The sequence below is a fragment of the Ranitomeya imitator genome, chromosome 5, assembly GCF_032444005.1.
Source record: "Ranitomeya imitator isolate aRanImi1 chromosome 5, aRanImi1.pri, whole genome shotgun sequence".
NCBI classification, from domain to species: domain Eukaryota; kingdom Metazoa; phylum Chordata; class Amphibia; order Anura; family Dendrobatidae; genus Ranitomeya; species Ranitomeya imitator.
Window position 1 is genome coordinate 17,783,641 of NC_091286.1, and position 25,645 is coordinate 17,809,285.

Genomic DNA, 25,645 nt, shown 5'->3' on the forward strand with positions numbered 1-25,645 from the left:
GCTCAGTACTGCTGTTTAATGTCCTCCATATTTCTGCTGTGTTCTAGTAAATGTTTTCTCACCTGAGGCGGGAATTGGATTCCCAATGCTTACTACTGCTATATAATGTTCACCATTGTGCTGCTGCTTTATAGTAAGTGTTCTCACTCCACTTCTGGATTCACAGCTAGACTGCTTAGTTCTTCTGTAGATAGTTATTCATGTTGCTTTTGCTTCTAGTAAGTGTTTTATCTTACCCCAGTGCTGGATTTCCAGTGACATCGTTGTTTATGTCTTCAAGTTTGTTGTACTCGAGTAAATGTTTTAATGTTTTATATTTTTGTATTTTTTGTGTTTTTATAAAATGTTTAAAGTTTTCAGTACAAAAATAAAATACTAAAATATTCTCACCGTAGTGTTAGATTCACAGCTGCATAGCTCAGTTCTATCCTTCAATATCCTCCATGCTGCTGTAGTTTATAGTAAGTGTTTTATCTATGCCCCAAGCTGGATTCACAGCTAGGCTGCTCAGTACTACAGAATTGTGTCCTCCATGGTGCAGTTTAAACTGGAGGTCTGTTCATCCTGGACCTCCTGATACATAATAAGAATGCTTGAACTACAATCGGGACAGACTCGGTCAGAGTTGTAGCATCTGAGACATTGAGACACATTATTACTGATGGTGGTGTCACCAGTGTTTTGGGGAGGAAACCAAGAGAACCTGGGAATGTCTGCACATCTGTATCTAAGTGGAGCGGCTGATATCCTATGCCAGGGCAGTACCCCGCACAGGGCCTGAGCCGTCCCCCCATGTAATATCCCCCTCTACATCCTATCCTGATGATGTGAGATGTAACCTGCAATTTGACAAGAATCCTGACCTCATCCATATGTCGTTCCACGCCCTTCTAAAAAGCATACTTGCCGGCTGAGTCAGCGCCCGTCCACACCCCGCACTATAAATGTATGTGTAAATGCAGATAAGCGGACGCCCGCTTTATAATGAGCGCGTAGGAACAGCCTCGCATTGTGCCTCCAAATATTATCCCGGATGGGTTCAGCCCACGGATTCCACCTGGACTGGTCCTAGTAACCTAGATCATTGCTGCATATGCAGGTCGTAGATTTATCTCGCTCCAGTTATGGATTCACAGCTACACTGCTCAGTACCGCTGCCACTTATCTTGTCTGTATTAGAGCCCTGGGAGGATATGTATACTGTGACAGCATGAGACGCAGAGCAGGTGTAACGTGACATCACCCGGTGCAGGTCACGCCGATGAGTCAGCCATGTTTGTATACACTGACTAATCCACGCTGTGCCTGCTCCTGCACCGCTAACACGGACACTTATTCTGTCTAAACACGCCGTGCGTCCTCTCCTCACTACTTAAAGGGACAGGAAACCCAGATTCAGTCTTGGTTATCAGCTGCATGGCCGATGACACAGTAGTGCCCTGACAGCTGGAGGTTTGCTGCAGTGTACAGCTGGAAGTTTGCTGCAGTGTACAGCTGGCGGTTTGCTGCAGTGTACAGCTGGCGGTTGGCTGCAGTGTACAGCTGGCGGTTTGCTGCAGTGTACAGCTGGCGGTTTGCTGCAGTGTACAGCTGGCGGTTTGCTGCAGTGTACAGCTGGCGGTTTGCTGCAGTGTACAGCTGGCGGTTTGCTGCAGTGTACAGCTGGCGGTTTGCTGCAGTGTACAGCTGGAAGTTTGCTGCAGTGTACAGCTGGCGGTTTGCTGCAGTGTACAGCTGGCGGTTTGCTGCAGTGTACAGCTGGCGGTTTGCTGCAGTGTACAGCTGGCGGTTTGCTGCAGTGTACAGCTGGCGGTTTGCTGCAGTGTACAGCTGGAGGTTTGCTGCAGTGTGCAGCTGGCGGTTTGCTGCAGTGTGCAGCTGGCGGTTTGCTGCAGTGTGCAGCTGGCGGTTTGCTGCAGTGTGCAGCTGGAGGTTTGCTGCAGTGTACAGCTGGAGGTTTGCTGCAGTGTACAGCTGGAGGTTTGCTGCAGTGTACAGTTGGGTACCCTCCTTGATACCACGGCAGAATTTTTGCTGCTACTGTGATTGCCGTCAGCTGCGGGCATACGTCATTCAGGACAGGTGTCGGCAATGAAGGTTTCTGTTCATTAACAGCAAGCAGAGATCTCGAGAAATTAAAGCAAAGTCCAATAGAAAATGCGATTGTCAGGTCGATGTCTCCTGTGCTATAACGGGGTACGTGTGTTGTCTCTGCAGCGCTCTCGGGGGGTCCTCCGCTCTTCACATCCCAGCGTTCCCAAGCGGCGGGTGCCTGATCGATTACGTGCCCCAGATCTGTCAGTTACTGACCAATAAGGTAAGCTGTGGATGATGAGGATCATTTATGAGGGTAAAAAACACTAGAAACCATTTACCTAAAATCCCAGTATAGTAGAAAAGCAGCAAGTATTCCCCAAATCACAAGATGTAAAGCAAAGCTGGGCTCCACCCCTCCTGACAGTGTGCAATTACACAGACTGTCTGTCATTATATGTCTCACACTGAGGAACCTTCTCTAAGTTACTGTGTGGGCTTTTCCTTTTTATCCCCTGTATGTTGCTTCCTGCTTATGATTGGATAACGTCATGAAGGGGAAGATGTACACGCCCCCAAGGATGAGCTAATTTCCCTGCAATGGAGCGAAATTAGATAATAAAAACTATGTTTATTCAGCTCTGCAGACAATATTCAATTTTGTAGCCTGTTTAACGTGCTCAAACAGGTGAAAGGTCCTCTATAAGATATCCCCAACATAGCTCTGTCCAGAGCTGCATTCACTATTCTGCTGGTGCAGACACTGCTTACATACATTACATTACTGATCCTGAGTTACACCCTGTATTATACTCCAGAGCTGCACTCACTATTCTGCTGGTGCAGTCACTGTGTACATACATTACATTACTGATCCTGAGTTACATCCCGTATTATACTCCAGAGCTGCACTCACTATTCTGCTGGTGCAGTCACTGTGTACATACATTACATTACTGATCCTGAGTTACATCCTGTATTATATTCCAGAGCTGCACTTACTATTCTGCTGGTGCAGTCACTGTGTACATACATTACACTACTGATCCTGAGTTACCTCCTGTATTATACCCCAGAGCTTCACTCACTATTCTGCTGGTGCAGTCACTGTGTACATACATTACATTACTGATCCTGAGTTACATCCTGTATTATACCCCAGAGCTGCACTCACTATTCTGCTGGTGCAGTCACTGTACATACATTACTGATCCTGAGTTACATCCTGTATTATACTCCAGACCTGCACTCACTATTCTGCTGGTGCAGTCACTGTGTACATACATTACATTACTGATCCTGAGTTATATCCTGTATTATACCCCAGAGCTGCACTCACTATTCTGCTGGTGAAATCACTGTGTGCATACATTACTGATCCTGAGTTACATCCTGTATTATACCCCAGAGCTGCACTCACTATTCTGCTGGTGCAGTCACTGTGTACATACATTACATTACTGATCCTGAGTTACATCCTGTATTATACTCCAGAGCTGCACTCACTATTCTGCTGGTGCAGTTACTGTGTACATACATTACATTACTGATCCTGAGTTACATCCTGTATTATACCCCAGAGTTGCACTCACTATTCTGCTGGTGCAATCACTGGGTACATACATTACATTACTGATCCTGAGTTACATCCTGTTTTATACTCCAGAGCTGCACTCACTATTCTGCTGGTGCAATCACTGTGTACATACATTACATTACTGATCCTGAGTTACACCCTGTATTATACTCGAGAGCTGCACTCACTATTCTGCTGGTGCAATCACTGTGTGCATACATTACTGATCCTGAGTTACATCCTGTATTATACCCCAGAGCTGCACTCACTATTCTGCTGGTGCAGTCACTGTGTACATACATTACATTACTGATCCTGAGTTACATCCTGTATTATACTCCAGAGCTGCACTCACTATTCTGCTGATGCAGTCACTGTGTACATACATTACATTACTGATCCTGAGTTACATCCTGTATTATCCTCCAGAGCTGCACTCACTATTCTGCTGGTGCAGTCACTGTGTACATACATTACATTACTGATCCTGAGTTACATCCTGTATTATACTCCAGAGCTGCACTCACTATTCTGCTGATGCAGTCACTGTGTACATACATTACATTACTGATCCTGAGTTACATCCTGTATTATACTCCAGAGCTGCACTCACTATTCTGCTGGTGCAGTCACTGTGTACATACATTACATTACTGATCCTGAGTTACCTCCTGTATTATACCCCAGAGCTGCACTCACTATTCTGCTGGCGCAGTCACTGTGTACATACATTACATTACTGATCCTGAGTTGCATCCTGTATTATACCCCAGAGCTGCACTCACTATTCTGCTGGTGCAGTCACTGTGTACATACATTACATTACTGATCCTGAGTTACATCCTGTATTATACTCCAGAGCTGCACTCACTATTCTGCTGGTGCAGTCACTGTGGACATACATTACATTACTGATCCTGAGTTATATCCTGTATTATACCCCAGAGCTGCACTCACTATTCTGCTGGTGAAATCACTGTGTACATACATTACATTACTGATCCTGAGTTACATCCTGTATTATACCCCAGAGCTGCACTCACTATTCTGCTGGTTCAGTTACTGTGTACATACATTACATTACTGATCCTGAGTTACATCCTGTATTATACCCCAGAGCTGCACTCACTATTCTGCTGGTGCAGTCACTGTGTACATACATTACATTACTGATCCTGAGTTACTTCCTGTATTATACCCCAGAGCTGCACTCACTATTCTGCTGGTGCAGTCACTGTGTACATACATTACATTACTGATCCTGAGTTACATCCTGTATTATACCCCAGAGCTGCACTCACTATTCTGCTGGTGAAATCACTGTGTACATACATTACAATACTGATCCTGAGTTACATCCTGTATTATACTCCAGAGCTGCACTCACTATTCTGCTGGTGCAGTCACTGTGTACATACATTACATTACTGATCCTGAGTTACATCCTGTATTATACCCCAGAGCTGCACTCACTATTCTGCTGGTGCAGTCACTGTGTACATACATTACATTACTGATCCTGAGTTACATCCTGTATTATACCCCAGAGCTGCACTCACTATTCTGCTGGTGCAGTCACTGTGTACATACATTACATTACTGATCCTGAGTTACATCCTGTATTATACTCCAGAGCTGCACTCGCTATTCTGCTGGCGCACTCACTGTGTACATACATTACATTACTGATCCTGAGTTACCTCCTGTATTATACTCCAGAGCTGCACTCACTATTCTGCTGGTGCAATCACTGTGTACATACATTACATTACTGATCCTGAGTTACACCCTGTATTATACTCCAGAGCTGCACTCACTATTCTGCTGGTGCAATCGCTGTGTACATACATTACATTACTGATCCTGAGTTACATCCTGTATTATACCACAGAGCTGCATTCACTATTCTGCTGGTGCAGTCACTGTGTACATACATTACATTACTGATCCTGAGTTACATCCTGTATTATACTCCAGAGCTGCACTCACTATTCTGCTGGTGCAGTCACTGTGTACATACATTACATTACTGATCCTGAGTTACATCCTGTATTATACCCCAGAGCTGCACTCACTATTCTGCTGGTGCAGTCACTGTGTACATACATTACATTACTGATCCTGAGTTACATCCTGTATTATACTCCAGAACTGCACTCACTATTCTGCTGGTGCAGTCACTGTGTACATACATTACATTACTGATCCTGAGTTACATCCTGTATTATACTCCAGAGCTGCACTCACTATTCTGCTGGTGCAGTCACTGTGTACATACATTACATTACTGATCCTGAGTTACACCCTGTATTATACTCCAGAGCTGCACTCACTATTCTGCTGGTGCAGTCACTGTGTACATACATTACATTACTGATCCTGAGTTACATCCTGTATTATACCCCAGAGCTGCACTCGCTATTCTGCTGGTGCAGTCGCTGTGTACATACATTACATTACTGATCCTGAGTTACATCCTGTATTATACTCCAGAGCTGCACTCACTATTCTGCTGGTGCAGTCACTGTGTACATACATTACATTACTGATCCTGAGTTACACCCTGTATTATACTCCAGAGCTGCACTCACTATTCTGCTGGTGCAATCACTGTGTGCATACATTACATTACTGATCCTGAGTTACATCCTGTATTATACCCCAGAGCTGCACTCACTATTCTGCTGGTGTAGTCACCGTGTACATACATTACATTACTGATCCTGAGTTACATCCTGTATTATACCCCAGAGCTGCACTCACTATTCTGCTGGCGCAGTCACTGTGTACATACATTACATTACTGATCCTGAGTTACATCCTGTATTATACTCCAGAGCTGCACTCACTATTCTGCTGGTGCAGTCACTGTGTACATACATTACATTACTGATCCTGAGTTACACCCTGTATTATACTCCAGAGCTGCACTCACTATTCTGCTGGTGCAATCACTGTGTGCATATATTTGTGATTCCAGACTGAGTCTATCACTTTGTCTTCAGCTCCTATGGAAACTGTGTCCATGGTGACAGACTACATAGAATCACTGTGTAGTCAGCTCCGCCTCTTCTTTGTGATGTACCCCATTACATGAGCTGATGACAAGAGTAACCGTGGGATCCGACCGCTCTGGGACTTGTGTAGTCTGTTACCATGGAGACACATAGATTTGCGTAAGGATCTGTGCAGTTGAAGCTTTGCTGTCTTCCTCCTACGAGTTGCTTTGGGAAATAATGGAGGGTGTTGCGTTGGACGTGGCCAGTAGCGTCTTCTCAGTGAGCCGCGTCTTGTACTTTTGTACGCCGTGGTCAGACGCTGGCAGCGCTCCTCAGACGTTCCCCTCCACGGTTCTCATTTATTCTGTAAAGTGTCCGCGCAGCAGAGGAAATCCAGCGCTCCGCTGCCAGAAACAACACATGACATGGTCTTCCCTGCCGCCTGCCAAGTTCACAGAGAACGTCTCAAGAAAAATCTGGGTCAGACTGCGGCCGAGAAATGGAAAACCGAGCCGTGAAGTCCCTGAGATTTACTGTTCCTTGGGACAATGTCGCAGGTGTTTCCGACCCACAAAGTTGACATGGCTGCCGTCCTCACCAACAACGAGCCACCTGCGGGGGGCGCACCGCCAGGAGCCTGTACCCTCGGTATATGAAGCTTGGACAGTTGCTTAAAGAGCAATTCCCTCTCCTTTGGATGTCCCTGGGTGGTTTGTGAACTCTTATGCCACCGCTTCATAGCTTTATCCAGACTCCTGATAAGAAGGTGGCCTTCATGTGTCTTCTGATCCGCTCCGTAGGTGCAGTACGTGATCCAGGGGTACCACAAGAGACGCGAGTACATCGCTGCTTTTCTCAGCCATTTTGGAACGTGAGTGCATGTTCGTTCTTCATTCTCTGCAGTGCATTTTCTTCGCAGCTTGAAATCCACATTTTATTATAGAAAACTCCTTCATAGTTCTGCTAGTTGAATTTCTCTCTGTGTCTCTATCATTTACAAAGAGATACAGGAGAGCAGTACTATCTGTGCTTACACCATTTCAATAGAGAGCCAGCGAGGCAGTACTATCTGTGCGGGCATGTACAGGCACTGTCTGTGCCTACAGAATATAGTAAAATGTGAGAGTTCTCATTGATTGATACCTATTAATGGTGACCTTAAAAGACTGTAATAAATGACAAGCTCTCGAGAATACTCGGCGCTCTTCATCAGGCATTGATAAATAGTTCTGAAAGCTTACAATTTGTTACATTTTAATGGTATCAACCAATGAGAACTCTCAAATTTTAATATTTTTCTATCTACTGGCTAATATGGTATAAACATATATATATTTTTAATGTACAGAATATACTGTAAGAAACAGGGAGACTGTACTATCTGTGCCTGCTGCATATACCCAGAGAGATTGAGAGGCAGTAGTAACTGTATCTAAGGCAGTACAATCTGTTTCGACATCATTTACAAAGGAAACAAGAAGAAAGTACAATCTGTTATAATTTTCAAGGAATAATTACATTCTGTAACCACAACATTTATAGGGAGAAGCCGGGAGGCAGTACTGTCAGTGCCTCCATCATTTCTACAGAGAGACAGCGAGACATTCCTATTTACGCCTACATAATTCATATAGAGAGATAGGGAGGCAGTACTATCTGTGCCTATATCATTATGTTAATAGACATGAAGGCAGTACTATCTGTGCTTACATCATTATACACTGCTCAAAAAAATAAAAATAACACCAAAATCCCACACCCTAGATATCACTGAATGAAATATTCCAGGTGTAAATCTTTACTCATTACATAGTGGAATGTGTACAGAACAATGAAACCTAAAAAATTATCAATGTAAATCACAACTAATATCCCACGCAGGCTGATCCAACTTCAGTGCAAATGCCTCAAGACAAGGAAATGATGCTCAGTAGTGTGTGTGGCCTCCACGTGCCTGTATGATCTCCCTACAACGCCTGGGCATGCTCCTGATGAGGCGGCGGATTGTCTCCTGAGGGATCTCCTCCCAGACCTGGACTAAAGCATCCGCCAACTACTGGACAATCTGTGGTGCAATGTGACGTTGGTGGATGGTGCGAGACATGATGTCCCAGATGTGTTCAATCGGATTCATGTCTGGGGAACGGGCGGGCCAGTCCATAGCTTCAATGCCTTCATCTTGCAGGAACTGCTGACACACTCCAGCCACATGAGGTCTGGCATTGTCCTGCATTAGGAGGAGCCCAGGGCCAACCGCACCAGCATATGGTCTCACAGGTGGCCTGAGGATCTCATCTTGGTACCTAATGGCAGTCAGGCTACCTCTGGCGAGCACATGGAGGCCTGTGCGGCCCTCCAAAAAATGCCACCCCACACCATTACTGATCCACTGCCAAACCGGTCATGCTGAAGGATGTTGCAGGCAGCAGATCGCTCTCCACAGCATCTCCAGTCTCTGTCACGTCTGTCACATGTGCTCAGTGTGAACCTGCTTTCATCTGTGAAGAGCACAGAGCGCCAGTGGGGAATTTGCCAATCCTGGTGTTCTGTGGCAAATGCCAAGCGTCCTGCACGGTGTGGGGCTGTGAGCACAACCCCCATCTGTGGACGTCAGGCCCTCAGACCATCCTCATGGAGTCGGTTTCTAACCGTTTGTGCAGACACATGCACATTTGTGGCCTGCTGGAGGTCATTTTGCAGGGCTCTGGCAGTGCTCCTCCTGTTCCTCCTTGCACAAAGGCTGAGGTAGCGGTCCTGCTGCTGGGTTGTTGCCCTCCTACGGACCCCTCCACGTCTCCTGGTGTACTGGCCTGTCTCCTGGTAGCGCCTCCAGCCTCTGGACACTACGCTGACAGACACCGCAAAACTTCTTGAAACAGCTCGGATTGATGTGCCATCCTGGATGAGCTGCACTACCTGAGCCACTTGTGTGGGTTGTAGAGTCCGTCTCATGCTACCACGAGTGTAAAAGCACAACCAACATTCAAAAGTGACCAAAACATCAGCCAGAAAGCATTGGTACTGAGATGTGGTCTGTGGTCCCCACCTGCAGAACCACTCCTTTATTGAGTGTGTCTTGATAATTGCCAATAATTTCCATCTGTTGTCTATTCCATTTACACAACAGCATGTGACATTGATTGTCAATCAGTGCTGCTTCCTAAGTGGACAGTTTGATTTCACAGACGCTTGATTTATTTGGCGTTATATTCTATTGTTAAAGTGTTCCCTTTAATTTTTTGAGCAGTGTATAAAGAGACAAGGAGGCAGTACTACCTGTGCCTACATCATTATATAGAGAGATAGGGAGGCAGTACTATATGTGCTTTCATGGTCATGTAGGGAGACAGGGATGCATTACTATCTGTTCCTACATGCTTACATCATTATGTAAAGAGACAGGAAGGCAGTACTATTTGTGCTGACATCATTATATAGAGAGACAGGTATGCAGTACTATCTGTGCCTATGTCCTGGTATACATGAGTATATGTGTTTCTCAGCTTTCCTAGACTCCTGAATATCAGATTTCCCACAGCATTCCGCAGTGCAGGAACATGGCAGATCATCCGTTATCTGGGGGTCCGGCGGGGGCAGCTGTCCTGCAGTACTAACTGCTTGTTGTCCTGTGTCCGCAGGGGGGTGGTGGAGTACGATGCCGAGGGCTTCACAAAGCTCACCCTGTTACTGACATGGAAAGACTTCTGCTTCCTGGTGCACAGTGAGTATAACGCCCGCCGCCCCTCCATCCCTGGCCTGCTGTGTCTGAGGGGAGCAGCGCAGACCCCCATCCTCCCATGTCTTCCCACCCTATTGATATCTGTATGAACGTGCGCTCCATGGACTGCACACTGCATATCCCCCTTACAACAGGGACCCCACTACCCTGTGGGTGCAGAGAGGAGACGTGCACACTGCTCCACCCAGACCCTCGCACCCGCACAGCGCCCCCCCATATACCGCAGACGTGGGGGGGATGATCTACATCTTTCCATTCCCACACCCAGGGAGTCGCAAGGAGCTCGTGTTGTGCGACTTGTTTTCATTGTCATGGAGACTTGGATCCTATAATGCCTGAAGAGGTGAACATGAGGCCGAAGGCTGCTGCCCCCGCACCCACAAATCCCAGAGAATCTACTGCACACTGCCAGCACCCCCCAACCTACTGCACAGAGCTGGCACCCCCTGATGTACCGCACAGTGCCAGCACCCCCCAACCTACTGCACAGTGCCAGCACCCCCCCACCTACTGCACAGTGCCAGCACCCCCCCACTTACTGCACAGAGCCGGCACCCCCCAACCTACTGCACAGTGCCAGCACCCCCCCACCTACTGCACAGTGCCAGCACCCCCCAACCTACTGCACAGAGCTGGCACCCCCTGATGTACCGCACAGAGCCGGCACCCCCCAACCTACTGCACAGTGCCAGCACCCCCAACCTACTGCACAGAGCCAGCACCCCCCAACCTACTGCACAGTGCCAGCACCCCCCAACCTACTGCACAGTGCCAGCACCCCCAACCTACTGCACAGAGCCAGCACCCCCCAACCTACTGCACAGAGCTGGCACCCCCTGGTGCACCGCACAGAGCCAGCTCCCCCCAACTTTCTGCACAGTGCCAGCACCCCCCCACCTACTGCACAGTGCCATCCCCCTCCCCCCCCCCCACATACTGCACAGAGCCGGCCCCCCCAATGTACCGCACAGAGCCAGCACCCCCCAACTTTCTGCACAGTGCCAGCACCACCCAACCAACTGCACAGAGCCAGCACCCCCCAATGTACTACACAGAGACAGCACCCCCCAACCTACTACACAGAGCCAGCACCCCCCAACTTACTGCACAGTGCCAGCACCCCCCCACCTACTGCACAGTGCCAGCGCCCCCCAACCTACTGCACAGAGCCAGCACCCCCCAATGTACTACACAGAGCCAGCACCCCCCAATGTACTACACAGAGCCAGCACAGGAGCAGCACCTTTCAATCAACAGCACCCCTCAGTCCTCTGCTCTCCTTCACCTCCCCTCAATCTTATACACAGCTCCTGGCAATCTTGTGCACTGAACCCAGTACCCCAAATTCTTATACTCTGACCCCTGCACTCTATAGTCCTGTACAGCCCCAACAATTGTCTACTGACCCCTGCACCCCCCCCCTAGTTGTACACCGATACCTGCACCTCCCCCAGAATCATACACTGATTCCTGCACCCCCATAATCATTCAATTATTTCTGCACCCCACAATCGTAGACTGTTTTCTGCATTCTCCCACAATCAGCCTCTGACCACTGTGCCCCCCACAAGCGAACACTCGCCCCTTCACTCCCCACAATCGCACACTGACCCCCGCACAATTGTACCCTGACACCTGCACTATCCCACAATCATACCCTGACCCTTGTGCCGCCCCACAATTGTACTCTCGCCCCGTGCCCCCAATCGTACACTCACCCCTACGCTCCCCCACAATTGTATTCTCACCCCTGCACTCCCCACAATCGTACTCTCGTCCCTGTGCCCCCCCACAATCGTACACTTGTTCCTTATATCGCCCTCTCGCCCCTTATATCGCCCTCTCGCCCCTTATATCGTCCTCTCGCCCCTTATATCGTCCTCTCACCCCTTATCTCTTCCTCTCGCCCCTTATAGCGTCCTCTCGCCCCTTATATTGTGCTCTCGCCCCTTATAGCGTCCTCTCGCCCCTTATATCGCCCCTTATATCGTCCTCTCGCCCCTTATATCGCCCCTTATATCGTCCTCTCGCCCCTTATATCGCCCCTTATATCGTCCTCTCGCCCCTTATATCGTCCTCTCGCCCCTTATATTGTGCTCTCGCCCCTTATAGCGTCCTCTCGCCCCTTATATCGCCCTCTCGCCCCTTATATCGCCCCTTATATCGTCCTCTCCCCCCTATATCGTCCTCTCGCCCCTTATATAGCCCCTTATATCGTCCTCTCCCCCCTATATCGCCCCTTATATCGTCCTCTCCCCCCTATATCGTCCTCTCGCCCCTTATATAGCCCCTTATATCGTCCTCTCGCCCCTTATATAGCCCCTTATATCGTCCTCTCGCCCCTTATATCGTCCTCTCGCCCCTTATAGCGTCCTCTCGCCCCTTATATCGTCCTCTCGCCCCTTATAGCGTCCTCTCGCCCCTTATAGCGTCCTCTCGCCCCTTATAGCGTCCTCTCGCCCCTTATATCGTCCTCTCGCCCCTTATATCGTCCTCTCGCCCCTTATATCGTCCTCTCACCCCTTATATCGTCCTCTCCCCCCTTATATCGTCCTCTCGCCCCTTATATCGTCCTCTCGCCCCTTATATAGCCCCTTATATCGTCCTCTCCCCCCTATATCGTCCTCTCGCCCCTTATATAGCCCCTTATATCGTCCTCTCACCCCTTATATCGTCCTCTCGCCCCCTTATATAGCCCCTTATATCGTCCTCTCGCCCCTTATATCGTCCTCTCGCCCCTTATATCGTCCTCTCGCCCCTTATATCGTCCTCTCGCCCCTTATATCGTCCTCTCGCCCCTTATATAGCCCCTTATATCGTCCTCTCGCCCCTTATATCGTCCTCTTGCCCCTTATATAGCCCCTTATATCGTCCTCTCGCCCCTTATATAGTCCTCTCACCCATTATATAGTCCTCTCGCCCCTTATATCGTCCTCTCCCCCCTTATATCGTCCTCTCGCCCCTTATATAGCCCCTTATATCGTCCTCTCACCCCTTATATCGTCCTCTCGCCCCTTATATCGTCCTCTCGCCCCTTATATCGTCCTTTCGCCCCTTATATCATCCTCTCCCCCCTTATATCGTCCTCTCGCCCCTTATATAGCCCCTTATATCGTCCTCTCGCCCCTTATATCGTCCTCTCGCCCCTTATATCGTCCTCTCGCCCCTTATATCGTCCTCTCGCCCCTTATATCGTCCTCTCGCCCCTTATATCGTCCTCTCGCCCCTTATATCGTCCTCTCGCCCCTTATATAGCCCCTTATATCGTCCTCTCGCCCCTTATATCGTCCTCTTGCCCCTTATATAGCCCCTTATATAGTCCTCTCGCCCCTTATATAGTCCTCTCGCCCCTTATATAGTCCTCTCGCCCCTTATATCGTCCTCTCCCCCCTTATATCGTCCTCTCGCCCCTTATATAGCCCCTTATATCGTCCTCTCGCCCCTTATATCGTCCTCTCGCCCCCTTATATAGCCTCTTATATAGTCCTCTCGCCCCTTATATCGTCCTCTCGCCCCTTATATAGCCCCTTATATCGTCCTCTCGCCCCTTATATCGTCCTCTCGCCCCTTATATAGCCCCTTATATCGTCCTCTCGCCCCTTATATCGTCCTCTCGCCCCCTTATATAGCCTCTTATATAGTCCTCTCGCCCCTTATATCGTCCTCTCCCCCCTATATCGTCCTCTCGCCCCTTATATAGCCCCTTATATCGTCCTCTCACCCCTTATATCGTCCTCTCGCCCCTTATATCGTCCTCTTGCCCCTTATATCGTCCTCTCGCCCCTTATATAGCCCCTTATATCGTCCTCTCGCCCCTTATAGCGTCCTCTCGCCCCTTATATCGTCCTCTCGCCCCTTATATCGTCCTCTCCCCCCTTATATCGTCCTCTCCCCCCTTATATCGTCCTCTCGCCCCTTATATCGTCCTCTCGCCCCTTATATCGTCCTCTCGCCCCTTATATCGTCCTCTCGCCCCTTATATCGTCCTCTCGCCCCTTATATCGTCCTCTCGCCCCTTATATCGTCCTCTCGCCCCTTATATCGTCCTCTCGCCCCTTATATAGCCCCTTATATCGTCCTCTCGCCCCTTATATCGTCCTCTTGCCCCTTATATAGCCCCTTATATAGTCCTCTCGCCCCTTATATAGTCCTCTCGCCCCTTATATCGTCCTCTCCCCCCTTATATCGTCCTCTCGCCCCTTATATAGCCCCTTATATCGTCCTCTCGCCCCTTATATCGTCCTCTTGCCCCCTTATATAGCCTCTTATATAGTCCTCTCGCCCCTTATATCGTCCTCTCGCCCCTTATATCGTCCTCTCGCCCCTTATATAGCCCCTTATATCGTCCTCTCCCCCCTATATCGTCCTCTCGCCCCTTATATAGCCCCTTATATCGTCCTCTCGCCCCTTATATCGTCCTCTCGCCCCTTATATCGTCCTCTCGTCCCCTTATATCATCCTCTCGCCCCTTATATCGCCCCTTATCTCTTCCTCTCGCCCCTTATCTCTTCCTCTCGCCCCTTATCTCTTCCTCTCGCCCCTTATATCGCCCTTTCGCCCCTTATATCGCCCTTTCGCCCCTTATATCGTCCTTTCGCCCCTTATATAGCCCCTTATATCGTCCTCTCGCCCCTTATATCGTCCTCTCGCCCCTTATATCGTCCTCTCGTCCCCTTATATCATCCTCTCGCCCCTTATATCGTCCTCTCGCCCCTTATATCGCCCCTTATCTCTTCCTCTCGCCCCTTATCTCTTCCTCTCGCCCCTTATCTCTTCCTCTCGCCCCTTATCTCTTCCTCTCGCCCCTTATATCGCCCTTTCGCCCCTTATATCGCCCTTTCGCCCCTTATATCGTCCTTTCGCCCCTTATATAGCCCCTTATATCGCCCTCTCGCCCCTTATAGCGTCCTCTCGCCCCTTATAGCGTCCTCTCGCCCCTTATATAGCCCCTTATATCGTCCTCTCGCCCCTTATAGCGTCCTCTCGCCCCTTATAGCGTCCTCTCGCCCCTTATATCGTCCTCTCGCCCCTCATATCGTCCTCTCGCCCCTCATATCGTCCTCTCGCCCCTTATAGCGTCCTCTCGCCCCTTATAGCGTCCTCTCGCCCCTTATATCGTCCTCTCGCCCCTCATATCGTCCTCTGGCCCCTCATATCGCCCTCTCGCCCCTTATAGCGTCCTCTCGCCCCTTATAGCGTCCTCTCGCCCCTTATATCGTCCTCTCGCCCCTCATATCGTCCTCTGGCCCCTCATATCGCCCTCTCGCCCCTTATTTCTGTGCCTTTCTTGCTGCTGTTCCTTATCACACACACTTTACATTTTTGCTTTACAGCAGGGTTAACCCTTCGTTGTCCTGCGGTGTCGCTGTAACTTTCCACAGCTGTGCTTCTCGGCTCCGCTCACCCAGGGCCGGTCTGCAGAAAGTCTCCAAATCTGCCCTGAACTTTTTCTGTTTTAATTTTTTTTTCCAATTTCTACATCCGGTCCACTGACTGGGATTCCTGAGACCGTTAGTCCGCTTTGTCACTTTTACCTGCAAAACTTCAATTATTGGTGTGAATATAATATCCTCCAGGAAAATGTCACAAAGATAATTTTACCCACAAAAACTGTCACAAAAGAAAGAGCATCAGGAGGCCACCAGGGAAGCCTGTACCCTAGACCGCCGGGGAAGCCTGTACCCTAGACCGCCAGGGAAGCCTGTACCCTAGACCGCCGGGGAAGCCCGTACCCTAGACCGCCGGGGAAGCCCGTACCCTAGACCGCCGGGGAAGCCCGTACCCTAGACCGCCGGGGAAGCCCGGACCCTAGACCGCCAGGGTATTAAGGACCCTAGACCGCCGGGGAAGCCTGTACCCTAGACCGCCGGGGAAGCCCGGACCCTAGACCGCCAGGGTATTAAGGACCCTAGACCACCCTAAAGCTGGTGTTGACTTTCTCACCACTCTGCACCAGACCACACCACCCAAGACTAATAGAGCGGCTTAGAGAAAACTTTCCACTACACTAGACCACCAGGGCAGACGTCATTAAACCCTTTTAACACTGGATCACCCAAGAAGCCATCAATAAAACCTCCACTACTCCAAACTATTAGATTCTGGCATAAACTCTTAGCACACTAAGCCACCAAGGAAGCCAGTCCTAAATGTCCCACTACCCTAGACTGCCAGGGATGCTGGCATAGACTGTTTACTATTGTGCCAGCAATATACCATCCTCTACCCTGGACCACCAGGGATTCTGGCATTAACGCTATCACCCAGACCGCCAAAGAAGTCAACAATAAATTCCCCACTATCCTAGACCACCAGAGATGCTGGCATCAACTATTTACCATCTGAAGCCACCATGGAAGCTAACAGATAAGTCTCCACTGCCCTGGATCACCCAGGAAGCTTCCTTATAAAAAAGACAACAAACCCTCCACTACTCTAGACCACCAGGGATGCCTGCATTACCACCATAGACCACCAATGAAGCTAACGTTGAATTAGGCTATCCTAACTAAACTACATAACACCACCAGGGATGCTGGCATTAAGAAAGAAACCAAGACTAAAACCTCGACTACCCTAGGCCACCAGGGACCACTCAATCAAGTTGAGATAATGGAAACTGGCGATTTTTGCATCTTCTGTTATGTAAACTTGATTGCGTCTTGTAGTAACGAAATATGAGCAATTTGTCAGAAAAGTCCAAGACGGGAGGAATTCAATATTTCCCAGCGTCCATGTGAGACAAAGCGTCCGTTTTTGGAGCCTATGAAGTGGAAGAGTTTATCCTAGAATTCTTGGCCGGCGCGGATCTTCTCGGATCGCCTCGGTGTTGCGGCAGCTCTCGTGTGTCGCTCACCTATCCTCTTACTATATGATGTGACAGTTCACATGACGGTTATATAAACACGCTACGCCGCGCCACCGGCTCCTGATAGCGGGTGAATCACCACTACAGCTGGGCTATTATTAGGCCCCGAAGTGTCGTGTGCTGCCATAAAAAGCCGCAGCTCAGATAAAAGCATTGTAATCGCTCCAGAAGCAGCGGCAGGGCATGAGTAAGCAGCGGCAGGGCATGAGTAAGCAGCGGCAGGGCATGAGTAAGCAGCGGGCTCTGATGCCACTTTCCCTCCTGTTCAGACATCAGTCATTGTCTATAGACAGCCGTGAGTCAGCGAGGTGATGAAACAAGTCCGGCCGTGCACTGTGCTGCCCCCAGCTAGCTCCAGGATTGGAGAAAACAGCGCCACACCTCTCCACAGGCCGCATGCGGTATTGCGGCCTTTCCTATTTCACTTTAATAGAGCTGACCTGCAGTACCAGACACAACCTGTGAACAGAAAGGGTGCTGTTTTTTTAACATAAATAATCCTGGACCTCTGGCCTTACCTTCCTTTCTATAACAATACTCCTTTTTTTTTTCTCCAACAGTTTGCACTGCTGTTTATTAACAGGTGGATAGAAGGGAACATGCTATGTGCTGAATCTGAACTACCGTAGCTGAATGATTTCAGCTCTGAAGCTGGGTGAGTGCAGCTCTGGAGATTCCAGGTGGATTCACACACAGCAGATTTCTACAAGCTGCAGTCAAATTTACCCCAAAAGCGACTCCAGACGAGCTGCATTATCTGCTGGGACTACAGGTCTCCTCTTTGGTGATGGCACACTGCAGTTCCTTTTTTTGCAATCATGAATATATTATGTGGTTATTCTGTGCTGCCTCCTTGGCTCTTGCCCTGTATTGGTCTCCTGCCCTGTACTGGTCTCCTGCCACCCTGTATTGGTCTCCTGCCGCCCTGTATTGGGCTCCTGCCGCCCTGTATTGGGCTCCTGCCGCCCTGTATTGGGCTCCTGCCGCCCTGTATTGGGCTCCTGCTTTTTACGCTGAAGCAGTTTCCTGTAGATTTCCATTTTGTACGATTCCAGCCCTGCTGCTTTGTCTGGAGTTGCTGTAATCGGTGACTGCAGCTCAGCTGCGCTGTCTGAAGCTCTGGTTGAGGCTGAATGCCCTCATTCTTTACACTGCAGCTCTCCTCCTTTACAGGAGTTGCTGTAATCGGTGACTGCAGCTCAGCTGTGCTGTCTGAAGCTCTGGTTGAGGCTGAATGCCCTCATTCTTTACACTGCAGCTCTCCTCCTTTACAGGAGTTGCTGTAATCGGTGACTGCAGCTCAGCTGTGCTGTCTGAGGTTCTGGTTGAGGCTGAATGCCCTCATTCTTTACATTGCAGCTCTGCTCCTTTACAGAAGTTGCTGTAATCGGTGACTGCAGCTCAGCTGTGCTGTCTGAAGCTCTGGTTGAGGCTGAATGCCCTCATTCTTTACACTGCAGCTCTGCTCCTTTAAAGGAGTCACTGTAATCGGTGACTGCAGCTCAGCTGTGCTGTCTGAGGTTCTGGTTGAGGCTGAATGCCCTCATTCTTTACATTGCAGCTCTGCTCCTTTACAGGAGTTGCTGTAATCGGTGACTGCAGCTCAGCTGTGCTGTCTGAGCCTCTGGTTGAGGCTGAATGCCCTCATTCTTTACATTGCAGCTCTGCTCCTTTACAGGAGTTGCTGTAATCGGTGACTGCAGCTCAGCTGTGCTGTCTGAGCCTCTGGTTGAGGCTGAATGCCCTCATTCTTTACACTGCAGCTCTGCTCCTTTACAGGAGTTGCTGTAATCGGTGACTGCAGCTCAGCTGTGCTGTCTGAGGCTCTGGTTGGGCTGAATGCCCTCATTCTTTACACTGCAGCTCTGCTCCTTTAGAGGAGTTACTGTAATCGGTGACTGCAGCTCAGCTGTGCTGTCTGAGGTTCTGGTTGAGGCTGAATGCCCTCATTCTATACTTCAGCTCTGCTCCTTTTACAGGAGTTGCTGTAATCGGTGACTGCAGGTCAGCTGTGCTGTCTGAGGCTCTGGTTGAGGCTGAATGCCCTCATTCTTTACACTGCAGCTCTGTTCCTTTACAGGAGTTGCTGTAATCGGTGACTGCAGCTCAGCTCTACTGTCTGAGGTTCTGGTTGAGGCTGAATGCCCTCATTCTATACTTCAGCTCTGCTCCTTTAGAGGAGTCACTGTAATCGGTGACTGCGGCTCAGCTGCACTGTCTGAGGCTCTGGTTGAGGCTGAATGCCCTCATTCTTTGTATTGCAGCTCTGCTCCTTTACAGGAGTTGCTGTAATCGGTGACTGCAGCTCAGCTGTGCTGTCTGAGGCTCTGGTTGGGCTGAATGCCCTCATTCTATACTTCAGCTCTGCTCCTTTACAGGAGTTGCTGTAATCGGTGACTGCAGCTCAGCTGTGCTGTCTGAGGTTCTGGTTAAGGCTGAATGCCCTCATTCTTTACATTGCAGCTCTGCTCCTTTACAGGAGTTGCTGTAATCGGTAACTGCAGCTCAGCTGTGCTGTCTGAGCCTCTGGTTGGGCTGAATGCCCTCATTCTATACTTCAGCTCTGCTCCTTTACAGGAGTTGCTGTAATCGGTGACTGCAGCTCAGCTGTGCTGTCTGAGGTTCTGGTTGAGGCTGAATGCCCTCATTCTTTACATTGCAGCTCTGCTCCTTTACAGGAGTTGCTGTAATCGGTGACTGCAGCTCAGCTGTGCTGTCTGAGCCTCTGGTTGAGGCTGAATGCCCTCATTCTTTACACTGCAGCTCTGCTCCTTTAGAGGAGTTTCTGTAATCGGTGACTGCAGCTCAGCTGTGCTGTCTGAGGCTCTGGTTGAAGCTGAATGCCCTCATTCTTTATATTGCAGCTCTGCTCCTTTACAGGAGTTGCTGTAATCGGTGACTGCAGCTCAGCTGTGCTGTCTGAGGCTCTGGTTGGGCTGAATGCCCTCATTCTTTACACTGCAGCTCTGCTCCTTTAGAGGAGTTACTGTAATCGGTGACTGCAGCTCAGCTGTGCTGTCTGAGGTTCTGGTTGAGGCTGAATGCCCTCATTCTATACTTCAGCTCTGCTCCTTTTACAGGAGTTGCTGTAATCGGTGACTGCAGGTCAGCTGTGCTGTCTGAGGTTCTGGTTGAGGCTGAATGCCCTCATTCTATACTTCAGCTCTGCTCCTTTAGAGGAGTCACTGTAATCGGTGACTGCAGCTCAGCTGTGCTGTCTGAGACTCTGGTTGAGGCTGAATGCCCTCATTCTTTACATTGCAGCTCTGCTTCTTTACAGGAGTTGCTGTAATTGGTGACTGCAGCTCAGCTGTGCTGTCTGAAGCTCTGGTTGAGGCTGAATGCCCTCATTCTTTATATTGCAGCTCTGCTCCTTTACAGGAGTCTCTGTAATCGGTGACTGCAGCTCAGCTGCACTGTCTGAGGCTCTGGTTGAGGCTGAATGCCCTCATTCTTTGTATTGCAGCTCTGCTCCTTTACAGGAGTTGCTGTAATCGGTGACTGCAGCTCAGCTGTGCTGTCTGAGGCTCTGGTTGGGCTGAATGCCCTCATTCTTTAAACTGCAGCTCTGCTCCTTTAGAGGAGTTACTGTAATCGGTGACTGCAGCTCAGCTGTGCTGTCTGAGGTTCTGGTTGAGGCAGAATGCCCTCATTCTATACTTCAGCTCTGCTCCTTTACAGGAGTTGCTGTAATCGGTGACTGCAGGTCAGCTGTGCTGTCTGAGGCTCTGGTTGAGGCTGAATGCCCTCATTCTTTACACTGCAGCTCTGTTCCTTTACAGGAGTTGCTGTAATCGGTGACTGCAGCTCAGCTCTGCTGTCTGAGGTTCTGGTTGGGCTGAATGCCCTCATTCTTTAAACTGCAGCTCTGCTCCTTTACAGGAGTCTCTGTAATCGGTGACTGCAGCTCAGCTGCACTGTCTGAGGCTCTGGTTGAGGCTGAATGCCCTCATTCTTTGTATTGCAGCTCTGCTCCTTTACAGGAGTTGCTGTAATCGGTGACTGCAGCTCAGCTGTGCTGTCTGAGGTTCTGGTTGAGGCTGAATGCCCTCATTCTTTACATTGCAGCTCTGCTCCTTTACAGGAGTTGCTGTAATCGGTAACTGCAGCTCAGCTGTGCTGTCTGAGCCTCTGGTTGAGGCTGAATGCCCTCATTCTTTACATTGCAGCTCTGCTCCTTTACAGGAGTTGCTGTAATCGGTGACTGCAGCTCAGCTGTGCTGTCTGAGCCTCTGGTTGAGGCTGAATGCCCTCATTCTTTACACTGCAGCTCTGCTCCTTTAGAGGAGTTTCTGTAATCAGTGACTGCAGCTCAGCTGTTCTGTCTGAGGCTCTGGTTGAAGCTGAATGCCCTCATTCTTTATATTGCAGCTCTGCTCCTTTACAGGAGTTGCTGTAATCGGTGACTGCAGCTCAGCTGTGCTGTCTGAGGCTCTGGTTGGGCTGAATGCCCTCATTCTTTACACTGCAGCTCTGCTCCTTTAGAGGAGTTACTGTAATCGGTGACTGCAGCTCAGCTGTGCTGTCTGAGGTTCTGGTTGAGGCTGAATGCCCTCATTCTATACTTCAGCTCTGCTCCTTTTACAGGAGTTGCTGTAATCGGTGACTGCAGGTCAGCTGTGCTGTCTGAGGCTCTGGTTGAGGCTGAATGCCCTCATTCTTTACACTGCAGCTCTGTTCCTTTACAGGAGTTGCTGTAATCGGTGACTGCAGCTCAGCTGTGCTGTCTGAGGTTCTGGTTGAGGCTGAATGCCCTCATTCTATACTTCAGCTCTGCTCCTTTAGAGGAGTCACTGTAATCGGTGACTGCAGCTCAGCTGTGCTGTCTGAGACTCTGGTTGAGGCTGAATGCCCTCATTCTTTACACTGCAGCTCTGCTTCTTTACAGGAGTTGCTGTAATCGGTGACTGCAGCTCAGCTGTGCTGTCTGAGGCTCTGGTTGAGGCTGAATGCCCTCATTCTTTATACTGCAGCTCTGCTCCTTTAGAGGAGTTGCTGTAATCGGTGACTGCAGCTCAGCTGTGCTGTCTGAGGCTCTGGTTGAGGCTTAATGCCCTCATTCTTTATATTGCAGCTCTGCTCCTTTACAGGAGTCTCTGTAATCGGTGACTGCAGCTCAGCTCTGCTGTCTGAGGTTCTGGTTGAGGCTGAATGCCCTCATTCTATACTTCAGCTCTGCTCCTTTACAGGAGTTGCTGTAATTGGTGACTGCAGCTCAGCTCTGCTGTCTGAGGTTCTGGTTGAGGCTGAATGCCCTCATTCTTTACACTGCAGCTCTGCTCCTTTATAGGAGTTGCTGTAATCGGTGACTGCAGCTCAGCTGTGCTGTCTGAGGTTTTGGTTGAGGCTGACTGTCCTCATTCTTTACATTGCAGCTCTACTCCTTTACAGGAGTTGCTGTAATCGGTGACTGCAGCTCAGCTGTGCTGTCTGAGGCTCTGGTTGAGGCTGAATGCCCTCATTCTTTACACTGCAGCTCTGCTCCTTTACTGGAGTTGCTGTAATCGGTGACTGCAGCTCAGCTGTGCTGTCTGAGGTTCTGGTTGAGGCTGAATGCCCTCATTCTTTACACTGCAGCTCTGCTCCTTTACAGGAGTTGCTGTAATCGGTGACTGCAGCTCAGCTGTGCTGTCTGAGGCTCTGGTTGAGGCTGAATGCCCTCATTCTTTACCCTGCAGCTCTGCTCCTTTAGAGGAGTTGCTGTAATCGGTGACTGCAGCTCAGCTGTGCTGTCTGAGGTTCTGGTTGAGGCTGAATGCCCTCATTCTTTACCCTGCAGCTCTGCTCCTTTAGAGGAGTCTCTGTAATCGGTGACTCCAGCTCGGCTGCAGTTTCTGTTTGGTGGCAGAGGTGGTAAGGGAGGCAGCGTTTGTGTTGTCAGAGGCTTCGATGTTCTGTCCGTCAGTCATGTGCGCTCCAGATGTGGCGCTCACATCCAGTTGCAGGAAGCGCTCCGGTTCCCAGCAGTGGACGCCGCACATTTCTACTGATGAGTTGATTTCCTTGCAGCTCATCACGTTTCCTGAGTCCTGGAATCGTCCCTCACAATCCAGACGTCAGTCCTGCTGCCAGGGGGCCATCACCCAGCTCTCCCATAGCACTGCAGGAAAAGGCAGAGCTGGGTGACCACCCCGGGGCGGCCATGTTGGATTCTCATCTGGTACGTGACAGCCGTGCTCTCCGGCCTGGCGGGGCCCCTCACCCAGGGGAGTCGTATTCGGCTTCTCCCGTGTTTTGTGGTTTCCTTATCTGTTTTGCCCGGTTACTATTTACACTGGTTTTCTTCTAAATAGAAAGTGGCGTGAGACTCTGCCAAGAATTGTACAGGTGCAGATAAAGGAGCGAGTACCACCCAGGGTGGCCGATGGCGCACAGATCGGGGACAGCAGCCCCTGCCACCCAAATACGGACCACGAGCCGGGGACAGATCATTACTCCACGGACCCCATTAACCATAGCATGTGGTGGGTCTCCGTCATGGTGGCCGATATTAACCGCATTAATTACGAAATCTTAAATGGCTCCGCTCAGGGGCACCGGCAACATGTTACAGGGCCGGGCACCGATAGCCGGGGGAATTCAGACTGGACCAGTAGAAGCCACAGCAGCCACTTATTCCCCCAATAGTCACAGCAGCCACTTATTCCCCCCCCCCCCAATAGTCACAGCAGCCACTTATTCCCCCCAATAGTCACAACAGCCACTTATTCCCCCAATAGTCACAACAGCCACTTATTCCCCCCCAATGGTCACAGCAGCCACTTATTCCTCCCCAATAGTCACAGCAGCCACTTATTCCCCCCCAATAGTCACAGCAGCCACTTATTCCCCCAATAGTCACAGCAGCCACTTATTCCCCCCCAATAGTCACAGCAGCCACTTATTCCCCCAATAGTCACAACAGCCACTTATTCCCCCCCCCAATGGTCACAACAGCCACTTATTCCCCCCCCCCCAATGGTCACAACAGCCACTTATTCCCCCCTAATAGTCACAGCAGCCACTTATTCCCCCCAATGGTCACAACAGCCACCTGTTCCCCCCCAATGGTCACAGCAGCCACTTATTCCTTCCAGTGGTCACAGCATTCACTTCTTCCCCCCCTCCCCCGCCCCAATGGTCACAGCGGTTCCCCTCTCTCCAGGAGTCACAGGACCCTTCACCACCCTTCCACCATTATAAACAGCGGGTCCCGTGATAATCTCACCAGTAGTAGCAGCGGTTCCCCATCATGCTCTTTGCAGTAGTCACGCAATCTACTCTCCCCCAATTACTCAAACAAGGTCCATCTACAACCTCCTCATTGCAGTTCCCTCATTATAACCTCCCCAGTATTCACAACAGCCTCTTCCCTCCTCTTAGCCTTCACCACCCCTTCCCCCAATATTCTCAGTAAGGTCCCCCATCATAACCTCCTCAGTAGTCACAGAAGCCACCCCACCAGTAGTAGTCACAGCAGTGTCCCCTGTCCTACCCTCCCCAGTAGTCACAGCATTGTGCCCTGTCCTACCCTCCCCAGTAGTCACAGCAGTGTCCCCTGTCCTACCCTCCCCAGTAGTCACAGCAGTGTCCCCTGTCCTACCCTCCTCAGTAGTCACAGCAGTGTCCCCTGCCCTTCCCTCCCCAGTAGTCACAGCAGTGTCCCCTGCCCTTCCCTCCCCAGTAGTCACAGCAGTGTCCCCTGCCCTTCCCTCCCCAGTAGTCACAGCAGTGTCCCCTGTCCTTCCCTCCCCAGTAGTCACAGCAGTGTCCCCTGTCCCACCCTCCCCAGTAGTCACAGCAGTGACCTCTGTCATACTCTCCCCAGTAGTCACAGCAGTGTCCCTTCATACCCTCCCCAGTAGTTACAGCAGTGTTCCCTGTCCTACTCTCCCAAGTAGTCACAGCAGTGTCCCTTCATACCCTCCCCAGTAGTCACAGCAGTGTCCCCTGTCCTACCCTCCCCAGTAGTCACAGCAGTGTCTCCTGTCATACCCTCCCCAGTAGTCACAGCAGTGTCTCCTGTCATACCCTCCCCAGTAGTCACAGCAGTGTCTCCTGTCATACCCTCCCCAGTAGTCACAGCAGTGTCTCCTGCCCTACCCTCCCCAGTAGTCACAGCAGTGTCTCCTGTCATACCCTCCCCAGTAGTCACAGCAGTGTCCCCTGTCCTACCCTCCCCAGTAGTCACAGCAGTGTCCCCTGTCCTACCCTCCCCAGTAGTCACAGCAGTGTCCCCTGTCCTACCCTCCCCAGTAGTCACAGCAGTGTCCCCTGTCCTACCCTCCCCAGTAGTCACAGCAGTGTCCCCTGTCGTACCCTCCCCAGTAGTCACAGCAGTGTACCCTGTCCTACCCTCCCCAGTAGTCGCAGCAGTGTCCCCTGTCCTACCCTCCCCAGTAGTCACAGCAGTGTCCCCTGTCCTACCCTCCCCAGTAGTCACAGCAGTG

At 50.2% G+C, this 25,645-nt stretch overlaps 1 protein-coding gene across 4 annotated transcripts in view; it reads left to right on the top strand.

The window, feature by feature from the left end:
* The window catches only part of BABAM2 (BRISC and BRCA1 A complex member 2), a 142,078-nt gene that overhangs the window by 98,314 nt on the left and 18,119 nt on the right, over nt 1-25,645 (top strand). For all 4 annotated transcript variants that reach the window (XM_069768340.1, XM_069768342.1, XM_069768341.1 and 1 more), the window contains 3 exons: nt 2,218-2,317; nt 7,410-7,480; nt 10,248-10,330. In XM_069768340.1, coding sequence (XP_069624441.1) covers nt 2,218-2,317; nt 7,410-7,480; nt 10,248-10,330 — 254 coding nt within the window. The remainder of the gene's footprint in view (nt 1-2,217; nt 2,318-7,409; nt 7,481-10,247; nt 10,331-25,645) is intronic.